At 37.5% G+C, this 20,776-nt stretch overlaps 1 protein-coding gene across 7 annotated transcripts in view; it reads left to right on the top strand.

Annotated features, from left to right (window-relative positions):
* dcaf6 (ddb1 and cul4 associated factor 6) overlaps positions 1 to 20,776 on the top strand; it is a 37,800-nt gene that overhangs the window by 7,058 nt on the left and 9,966 nt on the right. For 4 of the 7 annotated variants that reach the window (XM_017469671.3, XM_017469668.3, XM_017469669.3 and 1 more), the window contains exons 2-11: positions 2,298 to 2,359; positions 5,683 to 5,775; positions 8,070 to 8,255; positions 10,013 to 10,126; positions 10,984 to 11,119; positions 12,118 to 12,329; positions 13,765 to 13,858; positions 14,497 to 14,613; positions 15,071 to 15,487; positions 18,703 to 18,858. In XM_017469671.3, the coding sequence (XP_017325160.1) occupies positions 2,298 to 2,359; positions 5,683 to 5,775; positions 8,070 to 8,255; positions 10,013 to 10,126; positions 10,984 to 11,119; positions 12,118 to 12,329; positions 13,765 to 13,858; positions 14,497 to 14,613; positions 15,071 to 15,487; positions 18,703 to 18,858 (1,587 nt within the window). Of the gene's footprint in view, positions 1 to 2,297; positions 2,360 to 5,356; positions 5,406 to 5,682; positions 5,776 to 8,069; positions 8,256 to 10,012; positions 10,127 to 10,983; positions 11,120 to 12,117; positions 12,330 to 13,764; positions 13,859 to 14,496; positions 14,614 to 15,070; positions 15,488 to 18,702; positions 18,859 to 20,776 lie in introns of all 7 variants that reach the window. The other 3 variants (XM_047156084.2, XM_017469673.3, XM_017469672.2) reach the window with 2 other exon arrangements.

Below are 20,776 nucleotides of genomic sequence, written 5' to 3'. Positions count from 1 at the left end.
TGTGAAATTCCTGATTCTGATTTATCTTTAAACTTTGATAAATTACTCAATCAGCATTATTTCATTTAAGGAACATTGCATGGGTTAGAACTTATCTCAGCTTGCACAATGCTGAATGAAGTTGGTACATGCTTTTCTCTTGTCTCATATTGATTATTGTCATTCACTGTTTACTGCATTGCCACTCATCAGGCTACAGCTTGTTCACAATGCTGCAGCACAGGTTTTAACAGACACATGTTTATGAGATCATATTGCACCAATCCTTACGACATTACACTGGCTCCCAATCTCTTTTAAGCTAGATTTTAAAGTCCTGCTACTAATTTTTTTTTTTTTAAGCTATGAACCATCATTCATTATTGATTGTCTGTCCTCTTATGTTCCAAACCATTTCATTAAGATCTAGTACTTTATGATGGCTAAATGTACTTAACAAGAAACGAAGTGGCGAAGCAGCCTTCTGTTTTAATGCTCCTAAAAAATAAATGATCATTCTAAAAAGCACCTAAAGACACTATATTTCTTCTTGTTTTGTTTTACTTTAAAATTATTTTTGATTTCTTCTTTTTCTTTTTTTTTAATTAAATGTATTCTTATTTTTCTCAGGATTTCTATTTATATATTATCATTGCTGTTCATATGTCCCAATTAAATTTTTTTTTACATTTATTATTATTATTATTATTATTATTATTATTATTAATAATAATAATAATAATAATAATACCCTTTTTTACATTCAAATTAATTTATAATATGTTTTTAATGCATATTTTTATATAAAGTATAAATTAATATATTTTAAAGCTATATATTTATATAGCATAAACGTTTTCATTTTTATGATGCATGTATCTGCATCACAGTATCACTCTCTATATATCAACCTCTGACCAATTCTAGCTTTAGTGCAGATCAAATTAATTATTTTAACATTATTTAATTTTAGTTTGCCTTTCAGGAAGTATGCTTTTACTTCCTATTGGAAGTTCTATACTTCCTGTTATTTTGCTATTTCCCCCCACTTTTTCTTCCTTCATGTTTTGATTTTGCCACATATTCAACTGGATTTTGAATCTTCTTCAGATATCCTATTTACCATGCTTACTCAACTGTCTCCTCATGAGTGAACTGTGTTTATTTGTTGTTTGTCTAATCAATCAGCTAGACATTTGCTACAACATTACAGACTTTTGCTATTAGGTTACACCTTGTTCACAACATCTGAGATCTGGTAGAAACATTAGCCTAGTTAGGTAGTGTTCAGGCATATCGTGTGTGTGTGTGTGTGTGTGTGTGTGTGTGTGTGTGTGCTGTATTTAGCTGGGCTGCTATATCTTGACTGATAGGGAATGCACAGATACCAAGTAGAGTCTCCACAGCACCGAGATGTGCTCTGGGATTTAAATAGGGTCTCCAGAGATTACACTAATTGCTACAAAGGCAACATATGAGTGAAGATGTTGCAGCTTCTTTCAAATGATCAAAAGTAGTGTCACTACACTCATTACAAAGAAAATGTGGACTCCTGAAAGCTGAGTTAAAAGCAGACTGTGTGGGAATAATTTGAAAACCAAATCAATACATAACTTGACAAAACATCGTTTTTGCCTGTGTAGCTATCTTTGTTTTCAGTGATCATCAATCATTTCAGCATTGCTTGGTTGTACAAGGAAGGGGTAGGTTCTTCTGCAATGTTCAGTATACAGTATGTTCACTTGTAGTAGCTATAGTGTGAATCAGGAAGACATGTCTTGCAGAGAACTGCCTTCTAGCTTTCCTTTTGACTGCAACATGCTGATACAGTGTCAATATATTTAGCGCTACAAGTGTTTTGTCGAAATTTGTCATTAACTCTTTGCAGATATCTGCTTGCGAGAATGTCCTTCCATTACAAACCATGCTTTTAACTTCCTGTCCCTTTGTAATTGAGGAAAGACATTAGAGTACAGATCTATCTGATTGAGTTGGTTACAGCAGATCATTAAAAGCCATTTCAGGTGTTCACTGAAAGAGGAATCCAGTTCTGTGCTGTAGGTCATTAAGATGATGGGCAAAATGTCATCTGCAACAGAAAGATATATAATATATACATAAATATAATATTGGTGTTGTTTTGTTTGAGCTGGGTGCTGTTATATTGGAAGTACATTTTGACATTTAATGTCATTTAATCCTGTGTTTATGTAATCCTATTGGTCATGTGAGCTATGATATGCATTTCTTTCTCAGTCACAGCTGGTGCAGTGACTTTATACTCTCTCTTTTATAATCTACTCTAAACTCCTCTACAGGCAGAAGAGAATTTGTGCAGCGCCTGAAGCTTGAAGCTATACTTAAAGTGCATGATGGCTGTGTGAGTATCAAAAACATATCTACTCAGGTTCATGTTTTACTTGATGTTTCCCCCCCACAGTTGTTTTGTTTTTATTTTTCCCTATGTGTAGATTCCAACAGCTCTGTGTGAGACCTCTTCCCCTTTATCTGTTAATGACATGAACCAAGAGGATGATAGTCACCAGGCTCTAACTCTCACATCCCTGTCCCTACAGGATTTAGTGATTTTTACGATCACAGAAATGAACACAAACTCAAGGGAACTCTGCAATATTTGTAGGAGTGTGCAATTTTTCAAAATTAGCACAGAGTTTGGCCAAGACGTGTCACGTGATGTCGTCACAACACATGAGTACAGCTAAAAGGTCTCATTTACCAACAATTTAAATACTGTGAAAGTTCGTGCAAAACAATTTTGTGCAATTGCGATTTCGCCAATTCAAGTAGTTTTCCTCAAAAAACCAAAAATCTTTCAAAAATTGAGAAAAGCAGCAGCAGTATTTTTACTGCCTCCTAGAAAAGATTGTTTAATCAGCAAACTGGACATAACCCTATATTTTCCAATTGAAGACACACTTCTCATATTTAGAGCAGCCTCTTTCTAGTCAACAATACATCACTTATGCGCAGAGTTGGTAGCAACGTGCCACATTTACTTTGTTACGTTTACTTGAATACCTTTTTTTTTCATTTTTTAATTTTAAAGTACTTTTAAGAGTAGGTTTAACTGACCATACTTGTACACTTACTCAAGTTTATTTTAAATCACAGAAATGTACTTTTACTTTGCTACATTTGGTGGCATTCCTCTATTCGTCCTCTGTCTAGTGTAATTTGTTGATATCACGAATAACGTGATCACAAGTCTCACGATATGCTGCAGTGGTCTGAATGCATCCGCAACAACCGCTCACTTTTTTTAAGTGGCTCAGTCCTGGAGAGGGGGAAGAAACAAGAGTCTCGAGGGAGGAAGGACACACACACACACACACACACACACACACACACACACACACACACACACACACTTGTGTTCTTTCTCTCTACACACACTTTCACTTCTGTTCCATAGTCTGTACTTTTTCTCTGTTGTATTGTTTAAATGCAGATACTGACAGGTTTGTGTTGTTAACATGTTAAGACAGTCAACCATTGGGAAAATGTTTTTTTTTTTTTTTTTTTTTTTTTTGGTGTGTGTGTGAGATTTTGTGTTAAACGACAGGTTCTTTGTTATTGTACCCATCACGAGACTAGGACAAGCTGCTTCATCTTGAACCCAGGTTTTAAATCATGTAAAGAGAACAGACAGACTCAAGGAGAGGTGTGACTTACAGGTCTCCATGTAGTCTGAGATTCAGGATTTTCCCTTCATTTTAATCAGATCCAAAGTAACTAGTAACTTGCTATTTGAGTAATCTTCTCATTGGATACTTTATTACTATTACTCAAGTAATTATTAACATTACTGTTACTTGAGTAATTTATAAGTAATTATTTTATACTTGAGTACAATTTTGGCTACTTTACCCACCTCTGCTTATGAGTCAGTGACCAATGTGATTCTACAGTGTTGTTATTTCTCAATGCATTATGCCATAGAGATGTTGCATATTTTGCTATCTTTGTGAAAATCCAGAGTTTCTCTGTGATGGAATCAAAAGCTTGTGAACAGTGATTAAAACTCAGTTTTTCAGAAGGTCTGAGATAAAAGGGTTTCTGTGATGAAGCTTTGTGTTGTCTGATATACAGTGGCAAGAAAAAGTATGTGAACCTTTTTGGAATTTCATGGTTTTCTGAATAAATTGGTCATAAAATGTGATCTGAGGTTCACTTAAGTCAAGGGTATTGACAAATATAATGTGTCTAAAATAATAAAACAAAAAAAATTCTGATCCCTCATGTCTTTATTGAGAACAACCAAAAAAACCTCATAGTGCTTGTGGAAAAAGTATGTGAACTCTTGTGTTAATGATCTCAAAAAGCTAATTGGAGTCTCGTTAAGAAAATGAGTTTGGAGGTGTGGACTACAGCTACTTTGACTGATGATAACCCCTCAAACTTTTGGAGTTTGCTCTGTGCAAGAAGCACATGCTTATGTGAGCCATGCGAGAATTGTTGATTTTACATAAAGCTGGCAAGGGTCACAAAGTGATTTCAAAGACTTTAGAAATTCACCAGTCTACAGTTAGGCAAACATTCTAAAAATGGAGACACTTTGGGACTGTTGCTACTCTACCAAGAAGTGGGCGCTCAGTCAAAATGACACTAAGAGCACAACGAAGACAAATCAGAAAGGGCACGGCATATCATCATGAAAACATCATCCCAACCCTAAAGTATGATGGAGGAAACATCATGATTTGGGCCTGCTTTGCTGCATCAGGGCCTGCCCAAATTGCAATCATTGAGGGGAAGATGAAATCCCAAGTATATCAGACAATTCTTCAGGATAATGTCAGAATGTCTGTACGTTAGCTGAAACTGTGTAGAAATTGGGTGATGTGACGGGACAACAACCCAAAACACCGGAGCAAGTCCACAACAAAATGGCTTCAGAAAAGCAAAATCCGCCTTTTGGAGGGGCCAAGTCAGAGCCCAGACCTCATCCCAATAGAGATGCTATGGAATGACTTGAAGAGAGCCATACACATGAGACGTCCAAAGAATATGACCGAGCTAAAGCAGTTCTGCAGGAAGAATGGGCTAAAATTCCTCCTGAACGATGTGCAGGTCTGATCCACAGCTACAGGAAGCACCTGGTTGAGGTTATTGCTGCCAACAGGATTCAACCAGTTATTAATGGTAAGGGTTCATTTACTTTTTCCACTGCCATTTTGAATGTTGAATGAGTGTGTTCAATAAAGACATGAGGGATCAGAATTTATTTTGTGTTATTGTTTTAGGTACATTATATTTGTCAATACCCTTGACTTGGATCAGATCACATTTTATGACAAATTTATTCAGAAAACCATGAAATTCCAAAAGGTTTACATACTTTTTCTTGCCACTGTAGTTTGGGGCCTGAGAAATGGAAAGAGACCAGAGTGCCACAGGCTTTGCAGGTAAAGTTAATGAAATATTGATTGATTTCTTTTAAAGGCAGAGATATGGGTGAGGGCTCAATTGTCTTTCAGCTGAATTCACTACAGGCTGCTATTGTTCGCTCTCTTACTTCAGTTCAGATTGCAGATTCTGAGCTGATCTGCTGTGGCAAATTGGCAACAATTTTACTAGTATCCACTGACAGTAGTTGTTAGTAGACAATGGCAATCAGTGGCAGATATCCTGAGTGGTCTCCGTGTGAGTTCAACAGACATCTGTTTCTCTGATTTTAAATAGGTTAACACCATATCCTGGAATGACACGGGAGAATACATCTTATCAGGATCTGATGACACTAATTTGGTCATCACAAACCCCTACAACAGAAAGGTAATTTTAGGCTTATGTTATATACAGCGCCCTCCACTAATATTGGCATCCTTGGTAAATATGAGCAAAGAAGGCTGTGAAAAATTGTCTTTATTGTTTAACCTTTTGATCTTTTGTTTTAAAAAAAAATCACAAAAATACTCTCCATTCATGGATTTGTTAAATATAGGTGTATAACAATTATTGCCACCCCTGTGAATTCATATCAGAAAATATATATTTGACGTATATTCCCATTGATATAGTACTTACTTATTTGTTTGTTTGTTTATTTATTTATTTATTTATTTATTTATTGGTACACCTGGGTGAGTAGGAACAGGAAATTGTTCAACCGTGACTTCCTGTTTCACAGGGGTGTACATATGAGGTAACACAGGCCACATTCTCTTAGTCATTCACAACAATGGATAAGACCAAGGAATATAGCTGTGATGTGCAGCAAATGGTTGTTGAGCTTTACAAAATGGGAAGCCTCTACTCTCATCCAAAAATAAACTGCATCTTCAGTTTGCCAGACACTACTAGAACTTCAAATGGAATCGGGTTCTATGGTCAGATGAAACCAAAATAAAGATTTTTGGCAGTAAACACCAGAGGTGGTTTTAGCGCACACAGAGAGGTAGCCATATGGATAAGTACCTCATGCCCATGGTTAAATATAGTGGTGGCTCTTTAATGTTTTGGGGCTGTTTGTCTGCCAGAGGACCTGGACATTTTGTTCGGATACATGGCATCATGGACTTTATCAATTAGCAACAGATATTAAATGAAAACCTGACTGCTTCTGCCTGAAAGCTTAAAATGGACCATGGTTGGATCTTCCAGCAGGACCGTGATCCAAAACATACATCAAAATCAACAGAAAAATGGTTTACTGACCAGAAAATCAAGGTCCTGCCATGGCCATCCCAGTCCCCTGACTTGAAACCCATAGAAAACCTGTGGAGTGAACTGAAGAGGAGGGTCCACCAGAGTGGACCTTGAAATTTGAAGGATCTGGAGAGATTCTGTATGGAGGAATGATTTCAGATCCCTTGCCATATATTCTCCAACCTCATCAGGCATTATAGGAGAAGACTCAGAGCTGTTATCTTGGCAAAGGGAGGTAGCCCAAAGTATTTACTAAAAGGGTGCCAATAACTGTTGCACACCTATATTTAACAAAACAGATTTTTTGATAAACCTGTGTTTTGTTTGCAATTGTTTTGATATCTATGAGCGCAGACTATTTTTGTGATCCATTTTTTTTAACAAAAGATCAAAAGGTTAAACAAAAGACAATTTTTCACAGCTGCCTTTGCTCATATTTACCAAGGGTGCCAATATTAGTGGAGGGCACTGTAGAGCTATGAGGTACTTAGCTGTGTAACTTAAGCCAGAATCTCGACTGTCCAGTATGAATAATGTACACACTTAAATGTGTTGCCTGTCTACCAGCCTAATAGCAATGTATGCAGTTAAACAGTGTTTATACAACCCCAATTCCAAAAATGTTGGGATGCTGTGTAAAATACAAAACATATCAAATGTTTAAATTGAGGAAATGTACCATTTTAAGAAAAATATAAGGTAATTTTGAATTTGATGGCCGCAACACATCTCAAAAAAGTTGGGACGGAGGCAACAAAAGGCTGGAAAAGTCAGTGTTAGTATAAAGAAACAGCTAGAGGAACATTTTGCAACTATTTAGGTTAATTGGCAACAGGTCAGTAACATGATTGGTTATAAAAATAAAAAATAAAAAAGAGTATCTTAGAGAGGCAGAGCTCTTTCTTTATAGTAACACTTACTTTTCCAGCCTTTTGTTGCCCCGTCCCAACTTTTTTGAGACTTGTTGAGGCCATCAAATTCAAAATTACCTCATTTCTTTCTTAAAATGGTACATTTACTCAGTTCAACCATTTTATGTCTCCTATGTTCTATTGTGAATAACATATGGGTTTATGAGATTTGCAAATCATTGCATTCTGTTTTTATTTACATTTTACACAGCATCCAAACTTTTTTGGAATTAGGGTTGTATTAGTGTAAGATGTGCTGTAATTGAATTTCTATTAAATTGAGATACTACTGGTTCAAAGTGCAAACTTCTTAAACATATCAGTATAGTACACTACACAGAATCACGTTTTGTGTACTTCTCTAGATCTTAAGCTGATTGGTGATGTGTGTGTGTGTGTGTATATATATATATATATATATATATATATATATATATATATATATATATATAATATATATCTCACAATATATATCTCACAATATATACCACTCTTCCCATTCTTCATCAGGTCAAAGCAACAATTCGGTCAGGGCACCGAGCTAACATTTTCAGTGCAAAATTCATGCCCCAGACTAATGACCAGCAGATTGTGTCCTGTTCAGGAGATGGCATCATCTTCTACACACACACAGAGAAGAGTCCAGACACCAATAGGCAGTGTCAGATGACCTGCCACTATGGAACTGCATATGAGGTATGGTGCAGGTGATATTGTAGTAACACTCACAGGAAAATATAAATGTAATTGCAAAATTACATAAACCATTATAGCACAAAACGTTAAGCCTTTATTCACTGCAATATATGTGTGTGTGCGCGCGTGTGTGCACTTGTGCAGTGTGCCAGGTGCTATAAAGTACAGGGGCTATAAATAGTGACACTTTAAACTGTGCACCATTACATTTCACATTTAAACTTCATCATTTGAGGAGATTGTGAAATTAAGTAGTGAGCTAACTTATGGCATACATAACTATAGATATTTTAATTGTCTCTTTACCATAACACCACATTTTTCACACTTTGTTGGCTGCAGGCTGATCAAAAATGACCCCGTGAAAGTCAAAGTCTTTGTTTTGTGAGAGTGAGGTCACTTTGGATTTTAAAATTTGCAGCCTAAATTAAATTTTAATCAAACTCAAATTTGGCCTAATTTAATTGCCTTTCAATGTTAAACTACTGAGACAAACTGCTGTACACCATGATACTGGACTAAAAATAGGGCATGGTGATGTGTTAGCAGTGAGATCCATATCCCATGATATGCTGACAAGTGTGGTCCTTCTGCCTTTTTGTATTCAATTGCGATACATTGCCAGTCAGAAGTTTCTGAGCACCCCCATTGTTTTTAAACTTTAAAAAAAAATTCTTAAAGTTAAATGCTGTAGAATTGGAAAAGCTAAGTAAGAAATACGTATATGTGAACCGAGAATTGTTTGTGCCTTTTTAAAACATTTTGGAATAGATCTAGCTTTAACTGGAAAAGGATGATCTGGATCTTGTAGTATACAATATTTATACAATTGTCTTATAGCTGATATTAACATCGCCTAGTACCAACTTCAGGACAAATATAGGCTTACAGTAACTTGGTGACCAAATATGTGCACTTGTCTAAGTTACAGGGTGTCCCAAAAGTGTCCATATATATGGGAAATTAACACTTCCCAAAAGAATGATTCAAAAGAAAATGTCTTTGAAATAGCTTTCAGATTTGCAGGTAATCTACAGCAGTGGTTCTCAAACTGGGGGCTGCCAGATCGAGCCGAGGGGGCCGCATAGAATATTTATGTTTTAAAAATTTATTTTACCTATATGTAAGTCAGGATTGTCAACCTTTGAACTGGGATGTACATAAAAATTAGAACTATTAATAAATTAAATAAATTCTACAAAGCACACTAAGTTGAAACATCACCAAACAGAGACATCCGTTGATATACTAGTGTACAGTACTGTTAGCCACACGCCAATAAACTTATTTACAGTGGATATGTTTTTAGATGAGAGTTTTTTGAGAAAGCTAATACAGAAGAGCCTAGTGTGAAATTAAAAAAAAAAAACAAATTGTGAAAATTGAATTACTCTAGGGGGCCACAAACGAATGAACCTTACAAAGGGGGCCGGGGGGGGGCTCATGCTGAAAATGTTTGAGAACCACTGATCTACAATGATCCCTTCCCATTACATACAGTGTAGTAAAAAGAGCAAAACACTTAGTCTGCCTGCAGCCACTGACTAATTGCATGCTTTCCCCTGGCGATGCTAGACATGTAGTTCTTATGATTACTGTTAATAATACTCCAAAACAACAAATTTACTATTCAAATATTTCATACTTGATTATTAATTATGAAGCCATCTCTAGAAACAATGCAGTAATTAGTCATTATTGCTTGCATCATGTGAACATATTCATGTCTTCTGTCTGTCTTATTGCTCTGTCTCTAGATAATGACAGTTCCAAATGACCCGTACACCTTCCTGTCCTGTGGGGAGGATGGTACAGTTAGGTGGTTTGACCTGCGCATGAAGACAAGCTGCACAAAAGAGGACTGTAAAGATGTAAGAAAAATTGACTTGAAATGTACTTACATTTTGCATTCCCTTATTAGTTATTGCATTCCGTTATTACTAAGCTTCGTGGAATTGTGAATGTGGAATTCCTCCATATTAGCTGAATTATTTATAATTAAATGGTTTCAATGTGTTCAGCTTTTTTGGCAGCCTGTCAAGCTGCATGTTCCTGCATTATTGTTTCTCATTATATATCTCGCATCAGACTAGAAGTACTGAGATAGCACAGGGCAGAGGTTTCAGCTCTGATCTGACATCAGATTCACACACATTAACCTTTATTCTTGTCCCAAATTAAAAGAGGCACACCCACTCTTTTCTTGCCAGATCTTGTGAGGTGAAAGAGGCAGCCTCCACCCTGTATTTCACAGCCTACTATGATACGTGGTTTGACTGAGGTGCAGGTTGCTTTGTGTTTGGGTAATGGCATTGGGTAAAATAATAATTGAAGATCATATTCTTTTAGGGAGTATGTTAAAGCTGTCACAATGAGCTGTACCCTCAGCGTTAAGAAATACACCCCGTTTTGTCTACTAAGCACGTTTTAGCTTTGAACTTAAATATTTGGTGATGTAGCATTTAATGAGGAAAGCATCTTGTATGCTCCAAACTCTTATACAATACATTATTTATGAGATTGCAGGCAGTTTGTCTTCTTACTCCTATCTTCCAGCATGCTTATTATGTGAATTGGGGAACAAAAAGACCAGATCTTACTCGTTTCATATTTGACATATCATACATACTTCTTGCCCTTCACTCTTCTTACTCCCTAATATTCAATACTTATTTTGTTTCCTCTTCTTTTATTTCGTCTTCTTTTGTTTGGCTGTTTTTGTAATTAGGATATTTTGATTAATTGCCGGAGAGCTGCTACCTCGATAGCCATTTCTCCCCTTGTGCCATACTACCTTGCTGTTGGATGCTCAGACAGTTCAGTAAGAATCTATGACCGTCGGATGCTTGGTACTAGAGCTACAGGTGAGAGCATTTGTTTTAATCTCAACTTTACTTTAAAGTGCCTCTATTATGCTTTTTCAGATATTACCTTTCATGTAGTGTGTTATAGAGCTGTTTGTGTGTCCCAAAAGAAAGAATCGGTTCTGAACAGCTGAAACGAGTTGTTAGTAAATCCAGACTTACTTCCTGCACAAACCTACGTAGCTTGGTAGCTTGGTCTTCATTGGCTGTTTGCGAACAACGTGTACTTTGACCCGCCTTTGTTATTGCTGTAGTATCCGAAGAACGAGCTGTGAAAGCACAGCTCTCTTCTGGAAAGGGAGTGGGGAGCAGCAACTCATTTGCATTTAAAGAGACACACCAAAAACGGCGCATTTTTGCTTCCACCCGAAAAGGGGCATTTACAGCTTGGTATAATAAATACTCCGTGGAGTATTTTGAGAAGAAACTTCACAGATACATTCTGGGGACACCTGAGACTTGTATTACATCTTGTGAAAAGGGGCATAATAGGTCCTCTTTAATTTGCATGTAATTTCTGTTACATGCAACACATAACGAATTCCGCTAACCATTTTTTGTAAGTGGCTCGTTTCAATCAGCATCATGACTTAAATGCCAAATTCAAATGCTCATCTTGCTTAGTTATGTGTGATAATGTGATTGTTTTTTATTACTGTGGATCATTTTGAAATTGCTCTGTATATCATGGTGGTAACAGACAATTAACAAGCCACCCCTGATACTATAAATACCTGTAATGTTTCTTTTTTAAAGCAGCCTATATAAAGTGCTTTGAGTCTTACTTTAGTTTCAGTCCTCAGTTTACTCCTAAATGCCTTTTCCAAAAGATCCTTTTGATAACGAATTACTGCTGTTTGAGATCACTGTGCTTTGTAGTAGAAGTTCCTACCCTTTGTAGTATTATTTCATAAGGTGTTTTAAAAAACAACAATTTATACCTTAAACAGAAACGTTGCAACAATTAGTTTATTTTATACCTCACTCACTACATACAGGTAACTACATGGGGCGAGGGACAACAGGTATGTGTGTGCGATTCGTCCCTGCCCACTTGTCCAACAAGTCCTGCCGTGTGACATCCCTATGCTACAGTGGCGATGGACAGGAGGTTCTGGTCAGCTACTCCTCTGACTACATCTACCTGTTTGACCCCAAAGACGACCAGGCCCGAGAGCTGAAGGGTCCATCTGAGGAGAGGAGAGAGGAGGTTAGCAGCATAATCGATATGACCATCTGCTAAGGGCATAGAAATAGCTCACCCCATGGGTCATAGGTACTGCAGAGAAACGATAATGCGTATTTGCAAATGCATGTTGGGGGACATGTGAATATGTTCAGTCTGTCTCAGGTCATAGATGTAATAGATTGAACACACCCTGGTCTGACTACTTATGACCTATGTGACTTGTATTAGTTATTAAAGGTATACTGATTGAACAATTGAACTATTCTGAGGTGTCTGTAAACTAACCAGCTTATGACTTCTGACCTTCAAATGATGAGGCTGGGCCCACTAGACCTGGTGCTGTATGTGGGATTAAAGTTCAGGGAGGAGGTGGTGAAATGTGCTGGGTCATTGATACAGGGTCTCTCTGGCTTATGTGTATAGCAGTGTCTGTATTCCCCTATGTTCACATTCCTTTCCAAACAGAGCTGCAGACGCAGGCTATGTTCCATTGCAGGGACAGAAATAGACAATGGCAGTCAGAGTCAGAGAGGAGAAACCCTAAGGTCCCTCATCAAATTAAATTAATGGGAAGAATAGGCATCTTTTAAAATTAATTTTTTTTTCCTCTGTCACTGTTCAGCCTACATTTTCACCTTATGAAATTTTCTACCTCTTATGTAGCTTTAGCTGTTTTAAGCTGTAATTTTCTTCCCCAAATGTTTGTGTTTAAAAACAAAAAACAAGAAAAAAATGTATTCTGCAAAACATACAGGTAAAATGAGGTAAAATGAACCAAAAATTGCAAAGAATCATAACAAAGAAGTTATGCTATTGCCTTCTCAGTCTGCAAAACTCCTTTCTAGAAAGCAGTATATGATATATGCCATAGTTAAAACAAATATGTGCGAGGCTGTTATTAAGGGGAAGTGGTGGAAATTCAAGTTATTACAGAATGTTACAGGTTAACATAACTTCAAAAAGCCCTATTCATCTGTCAGGAGTACGCTTGATTCGATATGACTTATACAGTATACTGTAAGTATACGTATATGGCATATATTGCTATTGCCATATGCTCCATTCAGTTTGTGTGCTGTTAATGCATGAAGTTGTGCCAGCTACAAATTACAAATGAGGTCTGATATCTGGGTTAATATCTGAGTGCAATTACCAGTTACTGATTTTCTTCTGAAAAAAATAGTTCAATTTGTTCTTCCAGGTATGGCAGAAATAGGCCCTGCCAATTTAACCCTGTAGGTAGAGTGCTGGTAACTTAAATTTGAGTCCTAAGAGTTCAGGGTCATGACTGAAAGATAATCAGTATGTGTCTGAGTATGACACTTGGCAAAGACCCTGAATAATTACTGGTTGTACTCAACTGTAGGATACCAATGAAACGTCATCTAAATCTATGAATATCATTTGGAACTTCATTCTGTTTTTAAGTGATTTACCATTCTTGTGTTTCTTGTAGCTAAAGCAACCCCCAGTCAAACGGTTGCGTCTGAGAGGAGACTGGTCAGACACCGGACCTCGTGCTCGACCCGAGAGTGAAAGAGAACGAGATGGTAAGATAAAAAATGGTGGTCCCCTCCAACAGTACACGCACAGTATACACAACACGTCAATCCAATTGACAGAAATATTTGTTTATAAAGAAGTGTTCACACATGCAAAAAAAACGTTCTATAGATATTTTGATTTATTTATTTATTTTGATTTTTTAGAAGTTTTCTATCAAGTGTTCTCATTGCTTGTTCTGGTAGTACTAATGTTTATATGTAAATCTAGAAATAGTGTTTCGTCAGAGGGATTTATTGCTACTTTTTTGTTGTGTTATCTTGCATAAGTTGTGTTTCTTTGTTATTTGGAATAGGGTTTGAATTGGAACACCTCCATTTACAATTGAACTTCTGCACTGTAGCTTACAGACTTCTCTGCTCCTCAAAACAACTCGTGTCCATATACTCATTATTGAGATATAGGCAACAATCTTTTGAAGCACCTTTAAATCGGTCTTGCTATTTTTTTGTTCAAAATATGAATAAGGCACAGTCTACTTAGAGGGAGTTCATTAGTTTCTCAGTGAGAGCTTGCATTTAGAGCTGTCTTCCTATAAAAAGGAGAGCTTGGAGTGGTTTTCCTTTAGGTCACTTTGAGGTCTTGAAGTTTTAAGTTCATGAAACACTATTTTTCTTCACTTCAGGAGAGCAGAGCCCCAATGTGTCTCTGATGCAGAGGATGTCAGACATGTTATCACGTTGGTTTGAGGAGGCCAGCGAGGCCCAGAGCAGCAGAGCTCGTCCGCAAACTCGGCCCAGAGGTATGACGTGCATCACCATATTGCTGGTAGTTTTGGTCAAACTTTTCTTTTTTTTTTCTTTTTTTTCTTTTTAAACCAGGTCAAAACCTGTATTTTGTCTTTTAACTTCTTGTGCCCATGTTTTAACAGAGATTTGTGGTGCATCTAAAGAATTCAAGGCCCAATAATAAGTAATATAGGGAGAACGCTTGTAATTATATGCATGAAAGATCTATTTTGTCTGGTTTTTTTTTTTGTTTTTTGTTTTTTGCAGAGTAGATTGCAAACTAACAGTCAGGTTGTGGCATACATTTGTCTCTCTTGTAGCTACATGTCTGTGTGTGTGTGTGTCTCTCTCACTCTCTCTCTCTCATTTAAAAAAAAAATAAAAATTTATTATTTATTATTATTTTTTAAATTATTATTCTTTTTTAAAGAAATATAAGCCAAATGTTGCCTGATGTCTCTTTCTCCATAGGTGTGGCAGCTCGGCTGCTGGGGGCGGCTCCAGCTTCAGAGAGCCCCTCTCAGGAGCTTCTGGGGGCTGAAGGCCCCATGGAGGTGGAGTCTGCTACCTCTGACCATTCCTCCCCACCTGCCTCGGACTCCGCCCCAGTCTCCGCCCCAGTCTCCGCCCCAGCCTCCGCCCCAGCCTCCGCCCCAGCCTCCGCCTCAGCTTTGGCACAGCCCCTCCCCAAATCAGTCTCATCCTCCTCCTCAGGTTCTTCTTCCACTGTGACAGTCTTGCCTCCCTCCACCTCTTCCTCTATGGACAACACTGCCTCCTCTTCTTCCCTGCTGTCCTCTCCAGACTCAGAAGAGCAGAAGAGCCAGGCTGAGGTGACGACCACCAGGTCAGCCACACCTACCCCTTCCACAGAGCCTGTTCTGTCTGGTAAGTATGCCATGACTGACAATTCATTACTTTTGCATATCAGTATTGATCACATGGTCTCTATATGTTGAGGACAAATACCAAATATGTATGATGTTCAAATCCATATGGCCTCAAACAGATGGACTCATAAAGCCACCTTTTTTGCAGCCACATTAGACTTGATTGAAAAATCAGGTGTGGGATTTATGTGCATTTGGTATTATAATCAATTTTGTAGTGCAAAAATCATTGATTTGTAAAACAGTTACAGTGTTGACAATATGTCAAGACTTAGAAAAGTACCTCTTGTTTTGAAATCCGAAAGCTCAGCCAAGGATGCTAAAATAATTTTACTGAGTGAAGTTAAAGAGTTTGACATACTTCAATTACAACATAAAACTAGTATTTAATACTGGTAAAATTTGGTAAAAAATAATTTAAAAAGGTTATGGAAAAAGTGGTTAATTTGTTTGAAAATATGAGAGAAATCATTATAAATCAAAATATCAAGTAATTTGTTTTTTTTATTTCACTTGAGCGCTTAGGAACTCCTAAGCAGTCATCCATAGACCAAATTCCCTTAGCCCCTCATCAACATGGGGAAGATAAATAGATAAAGATAGATTTTTTTTGTTTATTTTAAAGATAAAAAGTAGTTTTCTGAGGTTGCCAAGTGTCCAAACCTACAGCTGCCAATATAATACTAATACTATGCCAATATAATAATTGGAAGGCATGCCAGTATAAAGCCTTTTCTTTAATACCATCACATCCCTATGCCCCTCAAGTTCACTGGACACTACTGGAGCCTGGGTTCTATGGTCAAATAAGACAAATATAGGTAAACAAAGATGGGTAAAAAGATTCATTTTTTTTACAGAAAAGAAAAGAATGTTGTGGAGCTGCTTTTCCTTTTTTAAGTATATTAACCACAATTTTAAGATTAAGTCAATTAGCCATTTTTCATAACATTTCATATAGGTTATATCAGTATAGGCTAGTGCAGCTAGCTAGCCGTGGTAATGTAGTGCTTACCAGAAATGCATTGAAACTCCCAGATATCCACCACAAAGCAGTTTTAGTCTTGTAGTCATGTAGTCAAAATACACTTCATTCTTTCCACAATTGCTCATCTGAAGAGGTTTTTATTCCAGTTCTAAAATGGGGAAATCATGCACTAGAGACCACAATGGCTTTGCTCTAAGAGGCGAATGGGTGTTTTTATTAGTTGTTAAATTTTTATATTTTTGGTAATGTGTTAATTTTTATTATCCATTCTTGTTTTTAAAATTTTAAAGCTAAGACTGCTCATTTTAGGGGCATATTGATTTGTTATATCATCTGGGTTATTGTGAAATTTAGGCCACGTTTTCTGGTGACTGAGCTTTGGCAGCCCCACTCTAATAGTATCTTTAGGACTGAGAGTTGTAGTTAAATTCTTAGGGGTTTCCCCCTATTTCTTTTAAAGATGATGATTGTTTTTTCAAATAATCCACTATAAAGATGATTGAAAGTTGAATTGTATGTGTCTACAGTTGAGGCCAAATTACATACACCTAGGCTAGAAGTATTCAATTTGTCCACACATTTAATGTTTCCAAACATTTCCTTTAGGATAAGTCCATTAGGATAAGAGGTCATTTAAAAATAATAGCTAAGAGACAGATTTATTTAGGCTTTTATTTAGTGTGTCTGTATAAAATTTTCAGTTGGTCACATATTTACATACACTTTGTTAGTTTTTGGTTCTTTTGCCTTTTACTTGAACTTAAATCAAACACGTGGTAGCCTTTCACCAACTTCTCGCAATACTTTGATTGAATTTTTGCCCATTCCTCCTGACAGAACTGGTGTAACTTAGTAAAGTTTGTGGGCCTCCTTGCTCAGACGCACATTTTTAGTACAGTACACAAATTTTCTATTTGATTCAGGTCAGGACTTAGTGATTGCTACTCCATTACTTTCACTTACATGTCTTTAAACCATTTTCTAACAGCATTGGAAGTATGTTTAGTATTATTACATCTGGGACTTCCAGTAATATAACCAAAGATAAGACCAAAGATGTAACCTAGATAATCCTCTTTCCTCATGATGTTATCTGATTTCTGAAGTACACTAATCCCTTTTCCAGAAAAACACCTCCACAGCACGATACTGCCACACCAATACTTAACAGTTGGGATAATGTTCTTGAGATTAAGCCTCACCCTTTTTCTTCCATACATAGCTCTGATTATTATGGCCAAACAGTTAAATTTTTGTTTCATCTGATGAGAGATCCTGTAAACTGCAGTCTGGCTTTTTATGCTTCTTAAAATAGCTCCTTTTAGGGCTCTCTTAATGGTGGATGTACATAATTTGGTACTTGTCTTGGGATTCAGGTGAACCTTTTAGACCAAAGTTCTTTCATCCCTGACAGTTAATTTTTGCTTTTTTCTTGAATGATGCAGTGTCTGTGTGAGCCCAAGAGTTTTATATTTGCATACAATTATTTGTACAGATGTTTGTGGTACCTTTTAGTTGTTTAGAAATTGCTACCGAAGAGGAACTAGACTTGTGGAGGTCCACAGCCTTGTTTTCTGAGGTCTTTGCTAAGTTGCTTGGAATGTCCCATAATATGAAGGGCAAACAGGCACTGGCTCTAAAGCTAAGACCTTTCACAGCCTAATTATAACAGTTTGCCAATAAGAAGCTTATAAAAGTCATTACATCAATTTCGGGAATCTTCCAGACTGTTTACAGAGACAGTCAACTTTGTGTTTGTAAACTTTTGAACCACTGGAATTCAGATATTGTGAATTAAAGCTGAAAGAAGTCTGTCTGTAATTGATTGATTGTTTTAAAATGACCACTGATTTGAAATTGATGCTCTAATTGACTTGCCAAAAGAAATGTATCGTAACGTGAAATGTGTGGCATTATGAAAACCAGAGGTTGAATATCTTTAGCCCACATGTATGTAAACTGTTGGCCTCTGTATGGCTTGAGTGTATCTGTCTGCATATTTTGTCTACTGTACCTGTGATGCAAGCAAAGTGAATGGTTAGTTCACAAATAACGTATGTATGACATCTTTAAGGCTGCTGCTTCTATCTTTTTTTCCTTCTTCTTCATTTTACTAGTCTCCTGTGCCTCTTATCTATAATTTGCACTTTCTCTGCCTTTTCTTTGCCCTTCCTTTTTTCCTCCCTTCATATTTCCTGATCTTTTTGTCTCTGCTTTTCTGCCAGAATATGGTCCCCACAGACTCCCGGTAAGTTTAGTGTGTAGGCGTTTGCAGAGGCTGCTGCTTCTGACTGACCCTCCTGGGCAAGGCCAGCATTCAGCCTCTCGGGCCTCAGACAGCCGAGCCCAGGGCCCTGATGCACAGACCCGCCCACCAGCAGGTTACACTCCATGTTCACTAGCTAGCCATGAACCCTGCCCTGCTGCAGCCCTTTTCCATCTAATATATCCCACATCTGCTAGCTTTTTCTCCTCTAATGGCTCTGGTTTGTTGCCTAACTAGAATTTTGGAGCACTGCTTCTACTCCATGAAACTTAATACTGTGTATACATTCAAACACACTATTAGAGATAACTGTATCATTGATATGTTAATATCACCACCTCTTGATTTTGTTTAGTATACTCCAATACTATCTTGTAGTGGAGTGTATAGGTACTCTGTTCACACAGTTGTCATGTTGATGTCTTTTTTTGCATGACACATAAGTATTTCATTCATTTTCATTTCTTGATTTAACCAGGTTAAAAAATCTCATTGAGATTAAAAATATATTTTACAAGAATGACCTGGCCAAGACGGCAGCAAAAAATAACATAATTATACAAATTTATAACATCAAAGTTGGTGATAGAACAATTAATAGACTGAGAATTAAATAATCTGAAGATATTAAGTGCTCATTTAAACTGTGTAAAATAACTGACTTCTCTGTAGTCAGATGATTATTTCTAGTAATAATTTTTGTAATCTCCACATTATTTTCAGATCGAGACAATGACTTGATCGTTTTCCAAAAACTAACTAGATTATTTAAATTCTGTGATTAAATCTGATTTAGCCTTAATTTGGGAAGTACTAAGATTTCTCAGGTTTCCTAAAGTGAAGGTTTCCACATTCTAGCATTCCTATCCCGTAGGAGCCTAGCTAACTCCAGTGTAAACCAAGGATTATTTCGGGCCTTCACTCTTATTTTACGCAATGGCGCATACTTGTTAACCAAAGACATAAAACTACTATAAACAGAATTCCATGCTAACTCCACATAATTTATTAAAGTAAATGACTCTAATGAAAAAGATATAAATCATGATGAAATGCTTGTTCATCAAAATGTTTTCTGTTTCTTGTAATGAGAATTTGAGGTCTAGACATTAGACGTTTGGTATCCCTCACAACACACAGCCATTAATGTCTAAACCGCTGGCAACAAAAGTGAGTACACCCCTAAATAAAAATGTCCAAATTGGGCCCAAAGTGTCAATATTTTGTGTGGCCACCATTATTTTCCAGCACTGCCTTAACCCTCTTGGGCATGGAGTTCACCAGAGCTTCACAGGTTACCACTGGAGTCCTCATCACGGATCTAGTGGATGTTAGAGGCCTTGTGCTCCTCCAACTTCCATTTGAGGATGCCCCACGGATGGTCAATAGGGTTTAGGTCTGGAGACATGCTTGGCCAGTCCATAACCTTCACCCTCAGCTTCTTTAGCAAGGCAGTGGTCATCTTGGAGGTGTGTCTGGGGTCGTTATCATGCTGGAATACTGCCCTGCGGCCCAGTCTCCGAAGGGAGGGGATCATGCTCTGCTTCAGTATGTCACAGTACATGTTGGCATTCATGGTTCCCTCAATGAACTGTAGCTCCTCAGTGCCGGCAGCACTCATGCAGCCCCAGACCACGACACTCCCACCACCATGCTTGACTGTAGGCAAGACACACCTTGTCTTTGTACTCCTCACCTGGTTGCCACCACACACGCTTGACACCATCTGAACCAAATAAGTTTATCTTGGTCTCATCAGACCACAGGACATGGTTCCAGTAATCCATGTCCTTAGTCTGCTTGTCTTCAGCAAACTGTTTGCGGGCTTTCTTGGGCATCATCTTTAGAAGAGGTGTCCTTCTGGGATGACAGCCATGCAGACCAGTTTGATGCAGTGTGCGGCGTGGTCTGGGCACTGACAGGCTGACCTCACCCCCCTTCAACCTCTGCAGCAATGCTGGCAGCACTCATACGTCTATTTCCCAAAGACAACCTCTGGATATGGCGCTGAGCACGTGCACACAACTTCTTTG

Source organism: Ictalurus punctatus, chromosome 6 (genome assembly GCF_001660625.3).
Source record: "Ictalurus punctatus breed USDA103 chromosome 6, Coco_2.0, whole genome shotgun sequence".
NCBI lineage: Eukaryota > Metazoa > Chordata > Actinopteri > Siluriformes > Ictaluridae > Ictalurus > Ictalurus punctatus.
The sequence above is the reverse complement of the archived record's forward strand: the minus strand, read 5'-3'. Positions and strand labels throughout refer to the sequence as shown.